Below are 17,625 nucleotides of genomic sequence, written 5' to 3'. Positions count from 1 at the left end.
TTATATATATTTAAAAAAAAAACTAGAAAAAAACTTAAATTTAAAATTTACGTATAATATTTAATATTACATTAAACATATAATATATAATCTCTTGTTGTCACTTCTAAATTCATAAACTAGAACAAATATAAATTTAAACTTAAACAAAAATAAATAAATTATTTAATTAAAATAAGATATTTATTTCAAAATTTATATAATATTAATATAAATTTAATAAAAATAATTAATAAATTATATACATAGGATATATATATATATATAAAACTTTGTTGTTAAAAATAAATAAAATGATTTTTTAATTTTTTTAATATATTTTTATTAATTATAACAAAATAAATTCAGTAAATAATATAATATTTTTTAGTAAGGAAATTATTGGCTCGATCCCTCGGTATATATATTTTTAGTATAAAAAGAGGATGGAATTAAGAAATGGCCGACAGATTTTGGTTCAACTTCAACTACCTTCCACTTTCTATGGTATATGAAGGGCTATGGAAGAACAGGTACTACTGTAAGATTATATATTAGAATAAATTATTTATTTTTTAAAAAAACTGCCATAATAGCCAATGTTGGAGAGTTGGACAATTATATAAATAAATTATTTTTTATAGTTTTGAATATAGTATTTGTGTGAGCTACAACCAAACTAATTTTTTATTAACTTACACGTCCCTCGGAGAATGGCTGAAACTTTGTCTTGTCTTTATGTAATAAGAAAATACATACAAAAGCCGTCCTGAATATTTTGAGCTCGATCAAAATGCATTTGGGACCACATGGACTACATAGATATAAAGTTTGGATAAGAAATCAATATATATACTCTGATTTCTGTGGTCTGAATAACCAAAAACACTTGAATAAAGGAAATTCATAGTGAGAGAACAAAAAGAAAAAACTTATTTTGTAAAAATCTGCCAGCCGAGGGATGAATCTCGGCCTCTGTATCTCCAAAAAGGTAAATCATTTACTTTTGTAATCATTATTATATTGATTTTTTTTCTGTTATTTGATATTTTTCCTGATCTATATACTTGATTCATATGGCGCCATTTTTGTTTAGCTTTTATGTTTGTTGACTTTTAGAGCTCAGATTTGGTATAATATATATGGATTTTTTTTATCAGTTTAAACTGGTGAAAATATTTTCTTTCTCGGGTTTGGATGATTGTTGATGCTTTAAGAATTGATAAGCTTTGTTGAACATTTTTATCAATGAGGACAAAAAAATGGCAATTTTAAAATTTTCTGTGTTAGTTTCTGGGAAAAGATATTATCAGTTCATAATTTTAAATAAGTGGAAATTAATTTAGGTGCAAATGTATAGCTATACCAAAGCAAATTAGTTAGTGAAGTGAAGAGCATTAAGTAAATTAAAATTATGAGAGAGAGACTTCGTCGGATTCGAGTAAGATATCTATGGTTTACAAGGGTTAATCCCAGTTGTTATATTGTTAAACTTCTTTGGTACATGGTGCGTATTCAGTTTCTAACTTCATTTAATTTATTTTTTATTTTTTGAATTAAAAACTTCATTTAATTTATATAAATGTTTGTATTTTAAATGAACTAAATTGAAAGCGTCTTGATTTAATTATATATACACTTCATTCATTATTTTACATCTGCAAACACACTAATTCATTTTTATTTATGTAGAATAATTAATATATATATAGGCTTGAATAATTGATAACTCTTTCGATGAATAACCATAATAATACTTTTTCATTTGAGGTTGGCAAATTTGTATACTATTCCTGCTATGGAACTTCAATTCTAAAGTGATAACTACATCTCACTAGATTTATGATGAATTCAACACTCATCTGTTCTTTAATTAAGTGGGAAAAAATGGCTTCTTATTAATTAAGTATATGTCTTGCTCTAGTCAATTGACTATTAACGTTTTTACTTGTAGTTTTGTTTTTTTTTGGATAAGGGGATTTGAATCTTGAATTTCATCAAAATAGAAGTGCGATGTATATAAGCAATCTAATTTTGTAATCACATAACAATTTAAAAAAAATTAAATACTAAAGAGCATCCTTATTACTTCATTAATGACTTTGTACCACATACTAATATACATGTATAATCTCTCACAATACTAAATTGATTTCACATGTATAGGTATTCTGTGTTAATTAGTAGTATTGCTCAATATCAACATGTTTCATATAGCAATATATACATATGTTTACAGCTGAAACAAATTTTAAGATATTCCCAAGAAAAATGTGCAGTTAAGCCCTTAAGATATCACAGTACTCATAATTAGTATTCTGTTTAATTAAGAATAAGTGACTCTCGATCGGAATTAAAGTTTAGCTTGCATGAAAATTTTATAGCACCAGTCCTGTATGATCGGATTTGATGAGGTTTACTTTAAAGGCTGTAAACGTAGTTTTCCGCTTGGCATTACTTGCTTTGCTATTTTTGGGTTTGTAGTACACTAATATGAATTTGAAACTATACATAAGGAATATTTGTGTAGTTTATTATACGGTATAATTATTGTATAAATGTACATGAATAATATTTATATAGGTATAATTACGTATTTGATAAAAAAAATTACATTTAAATAATTTGTTTAATCTCATTCTAACAATTTGTTTATATTTTTTTTCTTGCAGGGAGTGGATGATGATGATAATAATAGTGGTTGTTGAATTTAAACAAACATGTACGTAGCACCTACTAATATACATTATTTGTACATCTTACCAACTGAGATGAGACTATTAGCAATATGACTTATATTAGTCTGTAAATAAGTTCTCTAAACTTTTATATAAGTGATATCAACAACTATATATACATGGCAATACGACCACTCCGCCATGCCTCACCAAGGCTGCGGCCACCACGAAAGTTCCATTTCATACTAATGATACTTGTGCCTATTTTTGTGTTTACATTAATATTGACTCATCATGGCCAGAAACTCTCATACTTCTTCCGTCCGATGTGGGACCATCCACCACCACCATTCATTCACATGCCACATTACTACGCAGAAAATGTTTCAATGGACCACCTTTGCCACCTCCATGGCTGGTCCCTCTTACCAAAACCCCGCCGTATTTTCGACGCCATCATCTTCAGCAACGAGCTAGACTTGCTCGAGATCCGGTACGGTGAACTCTCACCATACGTAACAAAATTCGTAATCCTCGAGTCCGAAACCACCTTCACAGGCATCCCCAAACCTCTCTTCTTCGCTTCGAATCAGTCTCGTTTCGCCTTTGCTAAGAAGAAGATTGTTCATGATGTGTTCTCCGGCGAAATTGCAACCCCAGGTTCACACAAGGACCCCTTTGACTTGGAAAGAAAGCAACGAATCGCCATGGACTCATTAGTTCGTAAATCAGGGATTTCTTATGGTGATATCCTTATAATGTCGGATACTGATGAGATCCCAAGTGCTAATACTCTTAAGTTGCTCCAATGGTGCGATGGTGTGCCACCAGTTATGCATCTTGAACTGAAGAACTACATGTACTCTTTTGAGTTCCCATTCGACTACAGCAGCTGGCGGGCCACGGCGCACATCTACGGCCATTATACCAGCTACCGCCATTCGCGCCAAACCGATTACATATTTTCCGATGCAGGGTGGCATTGCAGCTTCTGCTTTCGGTTCATTACGGATTTTGTGTTTAAGATGACTGGTTATAGCCATGCAGATCGTGTCAGACGTAAAAGCTTCTTGGACCAATCGAGAATTCAAAAACTTATATGTCAAGGTGATGATCTCTTTGACATGTTGCCAGAAGAGTATAGCTTTAAGGACTTGATAACGAAAATGGGATCGATACCCCGGTCGAGTTCTTCTGTTCATCTTCCTACCTTTTTGATCACAAATGCAGATAAGTTTAGGTTTCTTCTGCCTGGAGGCTGTGTGAGAGAGCCAAAATGAAGGTGTGTTATATTACCTTATTACCTATGCTCCATGCTTAATGGAACAGTTGTGCCGCTTATTCAACTTTTTTTTTGTTGTTGTTGTAGTGTGTAAACGGTAAATTATGAACTAGTGGTACAAATCGATTTAGGGGTGTTGATGAATTTGAAGAGGACATAGAAAGTAGTGTCTTCAGCTGTAAAATACACAAAAAGAAGGCAATTCTTAGAGGGAGATGTTCTTTATTTATACATGATTGATTATATTTGGGACTATTTATCGCTACAAAGAAGAAATTATTTTTGGAGAATCGCCAATGGGCAGCACTAATGCTCAACACCACAAAGAGGTAGCGTACTGCTATTGATACAATTTAATATTAGGTTCCACGCATTTAAATTAAATAAATATTATAAGATATCGTTAACCAATCATAGTGGTGTTGGACACCTTAAGATGCCAAATAGCAACACTTTTTTCAATCTGATGATACATGTATAAAGATTTGAGATTTAAAATCTTTATTTTATTTTTTAAAACTTAAAAACTCAGCATTGTTTATAAAATTCGTATTGTAGCCCTATAACGCCCTGGATAGCCAAGACCGTTACACTGTGTACTTATAACGTGCAAGACTTGCTAATAAAGTCATTAATTTAAAAAAAAAAACGTGTCAATAACCTAAGTGTTCTAGGGTTAAAAGACATTTTGGTCTCAAAGATGCATTTTATAAATTTATAAACAGACCAAATACAAGGGATCCCCAAAAGATCAGTATTTAAAAGCTGGATTGCAAAACTCAATAGTTAAAAGTAGACATTAGCCATACTAAGGCAAAATACAAAGTTTTGGTCCTCTTGTCCCTGTAACCTCCTCAACTGTGGTGGCTGAGCGGTCTGCCATGTACATTCATCCTGCAGAGCTCTCCGGTCAGGGCTGATCGATCTTGCTTTTGCCTTTACCTGCACCACGCAGCACCCGTGAGCCGAGACTCAGCAAGAAAACAACATATACAGCAATCTCAAGCAGACATACCAGTAAACATGTTCAGTTATTCAAATCATAACATATGAGCATACTTCAAGATACAAGCAACCGCATCCACACATAAATTATTCAACAATCTCATCTATAATCAAGTATAACATTCACTTTACACAAATACTAGGGCTGACACCTTAGGCCGCACCCTCTGTTTATCCCACTGACTCCGGCCCACTTAAACCGAGCTCAGTGCATAATAAGCTGTCCTCGGATACCAGTGTCCGAGCCGTGCCAATTGCACAAGTTAACCGTGGCTCGCTTAGGCCGTTGGTTACAATATACATGGCATAATACCATTCTTCCAATCATTTATATTAGGGAGCCCTTAGTCCCATTCAAATATTCAACCGGGTGTAGTTTTCTTACCTATAATCTTTACGGTTGTTGAATTACGAGCAACGCCCCTCAAGCACGATCTAGTCCCGAGCCTAAGCCTTTATCACCTAGTCACAACCAATGTATAGGGTCCATTAATACTCGAATATAGGTTCCCGATTACAAAACTAACTCCCGGGAATCCGAATTCCACCAAGCACGGTGGTGGAATCAATCCCGAGCACACTAGACCACATCCCCATGCCTAAAACCCTCCAAAGTTCATGTGCACAACCAAGGGCTGCTGTAACGCCCTGGTTACCCCAGAACAGTTACGGTGAACAGTGAACCGGAAATTTGACTCGCTACCCGAGTCCTTTGGTTAAAAACGTGATCTAGGTATTATTATCAGGTTAAGGTGAAAAACCAATAAAAAGGAAAGGGTACATTTCATTAAGTAAATAAACTGCTCATGAGCCTTTTAAAACGTTTACAAGATGTCTATAATACAAAAGAGTCGCTACAGTTTTTGATTTACAATCCCCGCCGGCCTAAGCGGCAAAAGTAGGGTAAACCCCTAGTTCCTCTGAGAACTCCTTGACCGTGGTAATCAAGCGGCCCTGTATGTACATCACATCGCCCAAGCTCTCCACTCAAGGCTGGCCAAGCTTTTCCTTTCCTTTACCTGCACCACATAGCACCCATGAGCCAAGGCCCAGCAAGAAAACATAATAAAACATGATGTAATATCAACAACGATCATAATAACTATTTAGGACTATCAGTCCAACAAATAGGTGACAATAGCCAAAAGTCACAATAATGAGCATCGCTCCCTCTAGTCATGTGACAATAGGGTCACCAGGGCTTAACTGCTAGGTGATTTCTTTCATAAGCTTGTTCAGGACAGGTGCATGGTGATTGGTCACCAACATAACCTTCCTCACGACTCTAGAGTCGAAACTATGGACAACGTCCCTTAGCCACGTGACAAACAGTCACCGGGGTCATATACCTTGGCTATAGTCATCTGGTCGTAGACCAGGCAAGTGCTTATAAGTTCTTCGACCTTAGGGTTGGTCCCGCATTAATGCCATAGAGCCATTCAAAGCGTGATCATCAACTTTAGAGTCGGTCCCTGATTAGTCAGTGTCTCAAGCAGGTAATCAGCATTCACTAGAATTTAATATGCAATCCATGTCCACATATACCAACCAACATACCTCAAATATCCAACCATGCATGTCATATACCTGTACAGGGTGCAACTGTATTCATACACTATTTTCTTACCTCAGATTCGAGCTAGAAAGATTAAAAGAACGACCCGTGAGAGCGAACAGCCTTTAATCCCTTAGCGGTCACCTAATTAAAACCAAACATGAGACATCATTAATAATAATGATCAACATAGGTTCCCACACCAATATCTAGCCTCCGGATGATCAATCCCAACTAATCCAAGAAGTAGGAACACTCCCGGGGCCTATAACTAAGTTCACGGGGTCAAAATGAGCAAACGAGGCGAAAACAGGGCAAGGGCTGTGGCCCTAGCACCTTGGGCCGCGGCCCCCAGGGTTCCCAGAGGCAAGGGCCGCGGCGCCCAGCAAGCACAAAGCCTCCACCTGCTTCTTCAAAGAAGGGCTGCGGCGCCTCAAGAACAGGGTTGCGGCTCTCCACCCTGGGCCATTCCCAAACGTGATTTTATCACTCCAAAACCTCCAAAATCATACCTAAACATTCCCCAATCATCAAAACAAAGTTCCCAAGCTTCCCCATGCATCAAAACCCTCAAAACCCAAGGTTCAAACGAATCGGAAACTCAACAATTCACAAAATCAATTCAAAGCTTAGAAACTTGAAAAACTCAAAACTTAAACCTCGATTACCTTCGATTGGGTTGTTTTCCGTCAAATCCTCCGGTTAAGAAGCTTCTAATCTTTCCTAGGATCGCTACGCCTCAATCCTTGCTTGATTCCGACTCCCAGAACTTGAGATATCTTCGAATATGCTTAAACGGTAAAACGGGCTAACAAAAGGAAGAACAAGAGGTTTTTTTTCTTAACGTACGATCTATCTGACAGCTACTTCAAGCTTAAGTAACCTAAAATAAAACCTAGTGCTCGAGGTCCTAAAAACACCCCCGGGGACATTATAGTCAAAACCTCCGAAATTTCACCCTGATCTCAAATATTCCCAATTTATCATCAAACGAACATCTCTATTACCCCAAAATTGACCCCATTATGACAAAACCGCTAATCCATCATATATGACCGTCTCATGCCGAATAGCTCGAATATATCTCCATAATAATGGGATCTCATTCACAAATCAAGTTATGCACCCAAACACACAAATTCACCCTCAGTGGGTCAAATTATCAGAATAGCATAATTATTTAAATGTGGACCTACATGCACGCTTATAACATCATATCACAGTATAATTCACATATACATGCATAAACACATTTAATGGCATAATTAAACAATTATGGCCCTCCCGGCCTACTAATCCAGCCATTAACCATAACAGAGAATTCGGGGCGTTACAGTTGCGGCCCTTGAAGCTTAGCTGCGGCCGCCCTAGCCTCAAAACAGAACCAAGACTATCCTGAGCAAAGACACGCGCCGCGACCCTTGCTTTGGGCGTCGCGGCGCCCTCCCTTGGCCAAGCCTCCTTGGCTATTTTTCATCCTAGGGCTGCAACGCTCTAGAACAGAGTCGCGGCCCTTCCCTTCGTGCCCAGAAAACCCATCATTTCTAAGCTTGAAACCTCACCTTAAACCATCCCAAAGCTCCCCAACACATAACCAATTAATCCCAACTCCTTTGGGAGGACTTAAACCACATAATTCCACAGAAAACTCAGCCTAACATACGCTAATCTCCTCTTTCCAACTTCTGAAACTCAAAAGCTATAAACACCCAAACCAGCCATTCAAATCCAAATTAAAACCTTTAAATCATGAATTGAAACTTACCTCTTCTGCTGAACGAATTCACCAAGACAAACCTAGCAAATTCCAAAGCTTCCCTCCTTAATTCTGTCTTAAGACACCAAAACCATATTTGCCTCAAAACCTAACCAAAACTCAGAATTCCCAACCACAGAGAAGAAGATTAAATGCTTACCTTAACCCTGGTTTAACCTTTGATTGACCACTGAGTTAATCCTCAAAATAGCATAATTATTTAAATGTGGACCCACATGCACGCATATAACATCATATCATAGTATAATTCACATAAACATGCATAAACACATTTAATGGCATAATTAAACAATTATGGCCCTCCCGGCCTACTAATCCAGCCATTAACCATAACAGAGAATCCGGGGCGTTACAACTATCCCCTCCTTACAGAAATTTCGTCCTCGAAATTTACCTGAACAGCTCGGGAAACTGACTCCGCATATCAGACTCCAGCTCCTAGGTCGCCTCCTCGACCTTGCTGTTCCTCCACAACACCTTAACCAAAGGTATTGTCTTGTTCATGAGGACTTTATCCTTCTGATCAATTATCTGAACAGGTTGCTCCTCAAAGGAGAGATCTGGCTCAAGCTCCAGATCCTCATAACTCAAAACATGACTCTCATCAGGTACATACCTCCGAAGAGCGGATACATGGAACACATTATGCACGACCGACAACGCCGGAGGCAAAGCTAGCCTATAAGCCACTTGACCAATCCTCTCCAGGATCTCAAATGGACCTACAAACCTGGGACTCAGCTTGCCTTTCTTCCCAAACCTTCTCACCCCTTTCCACGACGAGACTCTAAGGAAGACATAGTCTCCTACTTGGAACTCCACGTTCCTGCGTTTGGGATCAGCATAGCTCTTCTGTCTACTCTGAGAAGTAAGCATCCGAGCTCTTATCTTGTCAATAGCCTCACTGGTCCTCTGAACTGCCTCAGGACCTAAGTATCTCCTTTCACCTGTCTCATCCCAATGAATGGGTGATCTGCACTTCCTACCATATAGCATCTCATAAGGCACAACACCAATGGTAGACTGATAACTGTTATTATAGGAGAACTCTATCAAAGGCAGATACTTACTCCATGACCCACCAAAGTCCAGTACACATGCCCGCAGCATGTCTTCTAATATCTGGATCGTCCTCTCAGATTGCCCATCTGTCTGAGGATGATAAGCTGTACTGAACTTCAATTGTGTACCCATGGCTGTCTGTAAACTCTTCCAGAACTTGGAAGTGAACGTAGGGTCCCGATCTGACACGATTGACCTAGGTGCTCCATGGAGGCGCACGATCTCTCTCACATAGAGATCTGCATACTAGTCAACAGTATAAGTAGTCCTCACTGATAGAAAGTGAGCTGACTAGGTATAGCGATCCACTATCACCCAAATGGAATCATGCTGACCAACAGTCCTGGGCAAGCCCACCACAAAGTCCATTGTGATGTCCTCCCACTTCCATTCTGGGATATCTAGAGGCTGCAGTAACCCTGCCGGCCTCTGATGCTCAGCCTTGACCTGTTGACATGTCAAGCACTTAGCCACATACTCTACTACATCTCTCTTCATCCCTGGGCACCAGTATAATGATCTTACATCCTGGTACATCTTCGTGGTGCCTGGATGCAAAGAGTAAGGTGTAGTATGAGATTCATCCAGAATCTCCCGCCTCAATGCAGTGTCTAACGGAACACATATTCGTCCCTTGTATCTCAACAACCCCAAATCAGACACTGTATAATTCCTGGATGCTCCAGCCAAGACATCCTCTCTAATCTTGATCAGCTGTGGATCACCCAACTGACCCTCTTTAACTCTCTCTAGCAGCGTAGACTGTAGCGTAATATTGGCCAACTGGCCCACCAGTAACTCTATACCAGCTTTGGTCATGTCATCAGCTAACTCTCTGGCAATCAGCCTAATACCATGAATCTGTCCCGGACCCTTCCGGCTTAAAGCATCAGCTACCACGTTGGCTTTCCCTGGGTGATACAGAATCTCACAATCATAATCTTTCACTAATTCCAGCCAACGCCTTTGTCTCATGTTCAAGTCCTTTTGGGTGAAGAAGTACTTCAGGCTCTTGTGGTCTGTATAAATCTCACACTTCTCCCCATAGAGATAGTGCCTCCATATCTTTAAAGCAAAAACCACCGCTGCCAATTCTAGATCATGAGTAGGATACCTCTTCTCGTACTCCTTTAACTGACGAGAAGCATAAGCTATAACCCTCTCTGATTGCATCAAAACATAGCCCAAACCCTGATGAGAAGCATCGCAGTATATCACAAACTTCTCCTAGTCTGTAGGAAGACTCAGAACCGGAGCTGTAATCAAACTCTGTTTTAACTCCTGGAAGTTGTTCTCACATTTGTCTGACCACACAAACTTCTGACCCTTGCGTGTCAGCTCAGTCAACGAAGTAGTAATCTTTGAGAACCCCTCCACAAAACGGCTGTAATACCCTGCCAATCCAAGGAAACTTCTAACCTCAGAAGCATTCTTTGGCCTTGGCCAATCTCTGACCGCTTCAATCTTTGATGAATCCACTTTAATCCCCTCCTTACTGACGATGTGCCCAAGAAAGGACACCTGAGACAACCAGAACTCACACTTCTTGAACTTTGCAAACAATCTGTGTTCTCTCAACCTCTGCAGAACCAACCTCAGATGATGCTCATGCTCTGACTCAGTCTGGGAATATACCAGAATATCATCGATAAAGACGATCACAAACTGGTCTAAATAATCCTTGAACACCCTGTTCATCATATCCATAAAAGCGGCAGGGGCATTAGTCAACCCAAATGACATAACTAGAAACTCATAATGCCCATACCTGGTGCGAAAAGCGGTCTTCGGTATGTCTCCCTCCTTGACCCTCAACTGATGATAACCAGAACGAAGGTCGATCTTAGAGAATACCGTCTTACCCTGCAATTGATCAAACAGATCATCTATCCTTGGCAAAGGGTACCGGTTCTTAATTGTCAGCTTATTCAGTTCTCTTTAATCTATACACATCCTCAGAGAACCATCTTTCTTCTTTACAAACAGAACTGGCGCACCCCAGGGTGAGAAACTAGGTCTAATGAAACCCAAATCCAACAGCTCTTGCAGCTGTACCTTTAGTTCTTTCAACTCAGCTGGGGCCATTCTGTATGGTGCTCTAGACACTGGCTCCGTTCCTGGGGCCAGTTCTATAACGAACTCAATCTCTCTGTGTGGTGGCAACCCTGGCAGATCCTCTGGAAACACATCCAGAAACTCACATACAAGTCTAGTATCCTCTGGTCTCACTGGCACGACCTGGGTGGTATCAACCACACTGGCTAAGAATCCAATGCAACCCCCTGGCAATAAATCCCTAGCCCTCAATACCGAAATCATAGGAATACGGGATCCATGCACAGTACCAACAAATACAAAAGGATCCTCACCCTCAGGCTCAAAGGTGACCATCTTCCTTCTACAGTCTATGGTTGCCCCATACTTGGCTAACCAGTCCATACCCAGTATCATATCAAAGTCAGTCATAACCAACTCTATAAGATCCACTGATAACTCTCTGCCCTCCACTATCACTGGCAAGGATCTGACCCACCTCCTGGATACAACTAGCTCCCCAGTGGGTAACAAAGTACCAAACCCCACAGTATAGAAATCACAAGGTCTACACAATCTATTAATAACACTACTAGCAACAAAGGAATGTGTAGCACCAAAATCAATCAATACATTATAAGCAGTTCCTGCACTAAGGAGCTGACCTGTAACAACTGAGGGCGAAGCCTCAGCTTATGCTTGAGTCAAAGCAAACACTCGCGGTGGGGTCGAGCTGTCTGCCTTCCTGGGCTCTTCCTTTCTTGCTTTAGGGCAATCCATTTTCAGATGACCCACTGCTCCACAAGAGAAGCAGGCCCTTGCCTTACACTCTCCCAAGTGATGCCTCTTGCATCTAGGACACTCGGGATAAGACTTCCAGGCTTCACTGCCCCCAGGACGACCTATTGTAATACCACGAGGTCTCCTGTCAGGTTCTGGACCTGGGAAGGTATCAGGAACCTTCCTCTTCTGATCACTAGGGCCAACACCCCTACCAGAACCCACAAATGGAGGACCTGGCCTCCTGAAATCCCTTCTGGCCGCATTTTCACGCCAGATCTTAATCTCTGCAGTTTCAGCTGTAAGTGCCTTCTCCACCACCTGTGCATAAGTAGTCACTCCTGCCACAGTGGTGATGCGCACATCCCGGGCTAACCTAGGTTATAGCCCTTGTAAGAAACGCTCTCTCCTGGTCCCATCAGTGGGCACCAACTCCTTGGCATACTTTGCCAAACGGTCAAACCTTAAGGCATACTCGGTCACTGATAAGTTTCCCTGAAGTAGCCTCATAAATTCTTCAGCCTTCGCCGCTCTAATAGCGTCATTATAGTACTTTTCATTGAACAAGCTCTGAAATTCCTCCCAGCTCAGGAGATTAACATCCTTGGTCTGGCCAACCACTTCCCACCAAATCCGGGCATCTTCCCGAAACATATAGGCCGCACAGGCCACCCTCTCAGTACCAACTACCTTCATAAAGTCAAGAACAGTGGTAATCATACTCATCCATTGCTCAGCTTTGGTGGGATCAGCACTGCCTTCAAACACAGGAGGTTGCTGTTTCCTGAACCGCTCATAAAGAGGTTCCAATCTGTTTTCAACTCCAGGCAGTGGCCCAATAACTGGCACCGACACAGAAGGTGCCTCTGCAACACTGGCCACCACAAGCACTTGCTGCTGTCTAAGAAGACGAAGCTCCTCTCCCTGTTTTATCACTATAGCCTGCAAATCATTAAACATCTGCTGCCAGTTTGCAGGTGCTGGCTGTGGAACCTGAGATTGGTCATTCTCTAGTCCCTGACTATTGTCATTACTCTGACCCTGACCACTCTGGCAACCTGCAGTGTCTGTATGCTCTGAGTTCATTCTATCACTGATACCTTACAAAAACAATAATCAATACGGCCAGTCAGGTAGTAATAACTAAACCTCTTGCCGCCTTCCAGTCCAAGAATAAACAGATAATAATCACATTCCACAGTCATTCAATATTCACAATCAGATACATGTTTATGGCCGGAAATTTGACTCGCTACCCGAGTCCTTTGGTAAAAAACGTGATCTAGGTATTATTATCAGGTTAAGGTGAAAAACCAATAAAAAGGAAAGGGTACATTTCATTAAGTAAATAAACTGCTCATGAGCCTTTTAAAACGTTTACAAGATGTCTATAATACAAAAGAGTCGCTACAGTTTCTGATTTACAATCCCCGCCGGCCTAAGCGGCAAAAGTAGGGTAAACCCCTAGTTCCTCTGAGAACTCCTTGACCATGGCAGTCAAGCGGCCCTGTATGTACATCACATCGCCCAAGCTCTCCACTCAAGGCTGGCCAAGCTTTTCCTTTCCTTTACCTGCACCACATAGCACCCATGAGCCAAGGCCCAGCAAGAATACATAATAAAACATGATGTAATATCAACAACGATCATAATAACCATTCAGGACTATCAGTCCAACAAATAGGTGACAATAGCCAAAAGTCACAATAATGAGCATCGCTCCCTCTAGCCATGTGACGATAGGGTCACCAGGGCTTAACTGCTAGGTGATTTCTTTCATAAGCTTGTTCAGGACAGGTGCATGGTGATTGGTCACCAACATAACCTTCCTCACGACTCTAGAGTCGAAACTATGGACAATGTCCCTTAGCCACGTGACAAACAGTCACCGGGGTCATATACCTTGGCTATAGTCATCTGGTCATAGACCAGGCAAGCGCTTATAAGTTCTTCGACCTTAGGGTCGGTCCCGCATTAATGCCATAGAGCCATTCATTGCATGATCATCGACTTTAGAGTCGGTCCCTGACTAGTCAGTGTCTCAAGCAGGTAATCAGCATTCACTAGCATTTAATATGCAATCCATGTCCACATATACCAACCAACATGCCTCAAATATCCAACCATGCATGTCATATACCTGTACAGGGTGCAACAGTATTCATACACTGTTTTCTTACCTCAGATTCGAGCTAGAAAGATTAAAAGAACGGCCCGTGAGAGCGATCAGCCTTTAATCCCTTAGCAGTCACCTAATTAAAACCAAACATGAGACATCATTAATAATAATGATCAACATAGGTTCCCACACAAATATCTAGCCTCCGGAAGATCAATCCCAACTAATCCAAGAAGTAGGAACACTCCCGAGGCCTATAACTAAGTTCTCGGCGTCAAAATGACCAAACGGGGCGAAAACAGGGCAAGGGCTGCGGCCCTAGCACCTTGGGCCGCGGCCCCCAGGGTTCCCAGAGGCAAGGGCCACGGCGCCCAGCAAGCACAAAGCCTCCACCTGCTTCTTCAAAGAAGGGCCGCAGCGCCTCAAGAACAGGGCCGCGGCTCTCCACCCTGGGCCATTCCCAAACGTGATTTTATCACTCCAAAACCTCCAAAATCATACCTAAACATTCCCCAATCATCAAAACAAAGTTCCCAAGCTTCCCCATGCATCAAAACCCTCAAAACCCAAGGTTCAAACGAATCGAAAACTCAACAATTCACAAAATCAATTCAAAGCTTAGAAACTCAAAAAACTCAAAACTTAAACCTCGATTACCTTCGATTGGGTTGTTTTCCGTCAAATCCTTCAGTTAAGAAGCTTCTAATCTTTCCTAGGATCGCTACGCCTCAATCCTTGCTTGATTCCGACTCCCAGAACTTGAGATATCTTCGAATATGCTCAAACGGTAAAACGGGCTAACAAAAGGAAGAACGAGAGGTTTTTTTTCTTATCGTACGATCTATCTGACAGCTACTTCAAGCTTAAGTAACCTCAAATAAAACCTAGTGCTCGGGGTCCTAAAAACACCCCTGGGGACATTATAGTCAAAACCTCCGAAATTTCACCCTGATCTCAAATATGCCCAATTTATCATCAAACGAACATCTCTATTACCCCAAAATTGACCCCATTATGACAAAACCGCTAATCCATCATATATGAACGTCTCATGCCGAATAGCTCGAATATATCTCCATAATAATGGGATCTCATTCACAAATCAAGTTATGCACCCAAACACACAAATTCACCCTCAGTGGGCCAAATTATCAGAATAGCATAATTATTTAAATGTGGACCCACATGCACGCTTATAACATCATATCACAGTATAATTCACATATACATGCATAAACACATTTAATGGCATAATTAAACAATTATGGCCCTCCCGGCCTACTAATCCAGCCATTAACCATAACAGAGAATCCGGGGCATTACAGCTGCGGCCGCCCTAGCCTCAAAACAGAACCAAGACTATCCTGAGCAAAGAAACGCGCCGCGACCCTTGCTTTGGGCGTCGCGGAGCCCTCCCTTGGCCAAACCTCCTTGGCTATTTTTCATCCTAGGGCCGCAACGCTCTAGAACAGAGTCGCGGCCCTTCCCTTCGTGCCCAGAAAACCCATCATTTATAAGCTTGAAACCTCACCTTAAACCATCCCAAAGCTCCCCAACACATAACCAATTAATCCCAACTCCTTTGGGAGGACTTAAACCACATAATTCCACAGAAAACTCAGCCTAACATACACTAATCTCCTCTTTCCAACTTCTGAAACTCAAAAGCTATAAACACCCAAACCAGCCATTCAAATCCAAATTAAAACCTTTAAATCATGAATTGAAACTTACCTCTTCTGCTGAACGAATTCACCAAGAAAAACCTAGAAAATTCCAAAGCTTCCCTCCTTAATTCTGTCTTAAGACATCAAAACCATATTTGCCTCAAAACCTAACCAAAACTCAGAATTCCCAACCACAGAGAAGAAGATTAAATGCTTACCTTAACCTTGGTTTAACCTTTGATTGACCACTGAGTTAATCCTCAAAATCGCTCCTGAATTCCTCTAGATATCCAGCAATTCTTCAGCTCTAATTCCCCAATTCACTTGAGTGTTTCTAGTTTGGTTCCCTTTGTTTTTCTTGAGAGTGAGAGTGAGAGTAACCAGCTGAGGGGAAAAAGATAATTTCGGTCTAATTTCCTAAAGGCTTCCTAAGTTTGTCTTACTCATTAAGTTAATCCCACGGCTCATGGTGCCGGAACTGTCCCCGAGGCCAAAACGGTAAAATCCCCCAATATTCCCTCCTAGACATCCTAACCTCAAATATATCTCCATATATTTATTTTCATAACCCGATAGTCCAAATAGCTACCCGATACCTAAAGTACCCCTGACTTGTCCATAATCATATCCCAAGTCCCGTTGTGACTTTTCCCGCTATCTGACCCTTGGATCGTCTCGAGTTGCGCTCTAAGAACCTGCCCACATAATAATGTGGTTCTCACATTTATCACATATATATCATACTATCACATATTATCATTAATTATCATAAATTCATCATTAATCACATATTCACACATTCAAGTCAATAATATTCACTCTAATCCCATTTATGCCCTCCCGTCATACTAATCAAGGCCTTTAAGCCTTATTAGCAAATTTGGGTCGTTACAAGCCCAATATGTATACATAATACTATATAGAAGAAAAATTATAGCATTTTGACTTCTTTTGTTTTCTTTAAATATACTAATTTGTATTGCTAAAAAAATAATAATACTAGTTTGTACTTTTAGTTTCAAATAAATACAAAAGTGACACTTTATTTTTTAAATTAGTAAAATAATAGCTCAAATTTGGTCAACAATAGATTTAAAATGGGCGTATTTTTCCGCTGCGAACTAAATTATGGGAAGAGAAAGTCAAAAAGTTAGAAGCAAGAGGCCAAACTACTAGTATTCCATATAATTATTGCAAAATATATTTATGTCGATTTTTTCCACATGGTAAAGTTTTCACCTAAAATTTGCACCCTATGATGGCTTGAGTTCCACATTTAGTCCACAATCCCGTTCCTAAGCATAGGCAAGTCAGGCATGTACCCAGGGCCTCACCTAAAAAGGATCCTACATTTTGTAAAAATGCCATATTTTTTTTCTCTTCATAAAAAGCCCTCAATTTTTAAAAAAAATACCATTTTATAAAAATATTATATTTTGAATAGGTCCCCTCATGGTTCAAAACATACCCTACAAGTTAGCCAACCAATACACACCACCATGCACACATAAGGGTCTTGACTTTCACAACGCACCAATAACACTCAATGGCTCTCTCACAACTATCAAGTAAACTAGGCAAAAGACAATCAAGCATGCACACATACACAAGCACAATATTTACTAGTTTCCTTTCCTAACCTTGTATTCAACTCAAATAACAATAATACAATATATGTCTATGCGCA

At 40.3% G+C, this 17,625-nt stretch overlaps 1 protein-coding gene across 4 annotated transcripts; it reads left to right on the top strand.

Moving 5' to 3' along the window:
- The first annotated feature begins 405 nt into the window (after positions 1–405).
- On the top strand, positions 406–4,194 carry LOC133782888 (uncharacterized). Of its 4 annotated transcripts, none has more exons than XM_062222335.1 (3): positions 451–512; positions 2,652–2,701; positions 2,960–4,194. In XM_062222335.1, exon 3 carries the CDS (start codon positions 2,984–2,986, stop codon positions 3,935–3,937), a length of 954 nt encoding a protein of 317 aa, XP_062078319.1. In that variant the 5' UTR covers positions 451–512; positions 2,652–2,701; positions 2,960–2,983; the 3' UTR covers positions 3,938–4,194. The 4 variants fall into 4 exon arrangements, with proteins under 4 accessions (XP_062078317.1, XP_062078319.1, XP_062078316.1 ...); XM_062222334.1 differs by lacking the exon at positions 451–512 and adding an exon at positions 533–970; XM_062222333.1 differs by having other exon boundaries at positions 406–512; positions 2,652–4,194.
- The last annotated feature ends 13,431 nt before the right edge of the window (positions 4,195–17,625 follow it).

This window comes from Humulus lupulus, chromosome 6, assembly GCF_963169125.1.
Source record: "Humulus lupulus chromosome 6, drHumLupu1.1, whole genome shotgun sequence".
Taxonomy (NCBI): Eukaryota; Viridiplantae; Streptophyta; class Magnoliopsida; order Rosales; family Cannabaceae; genus Humulus; species Humulus lupulus.
Note: the sequence above shows the minus strand (reverse complement) of the source record. Positions and strands in the feature narration are given on the sequence as shown.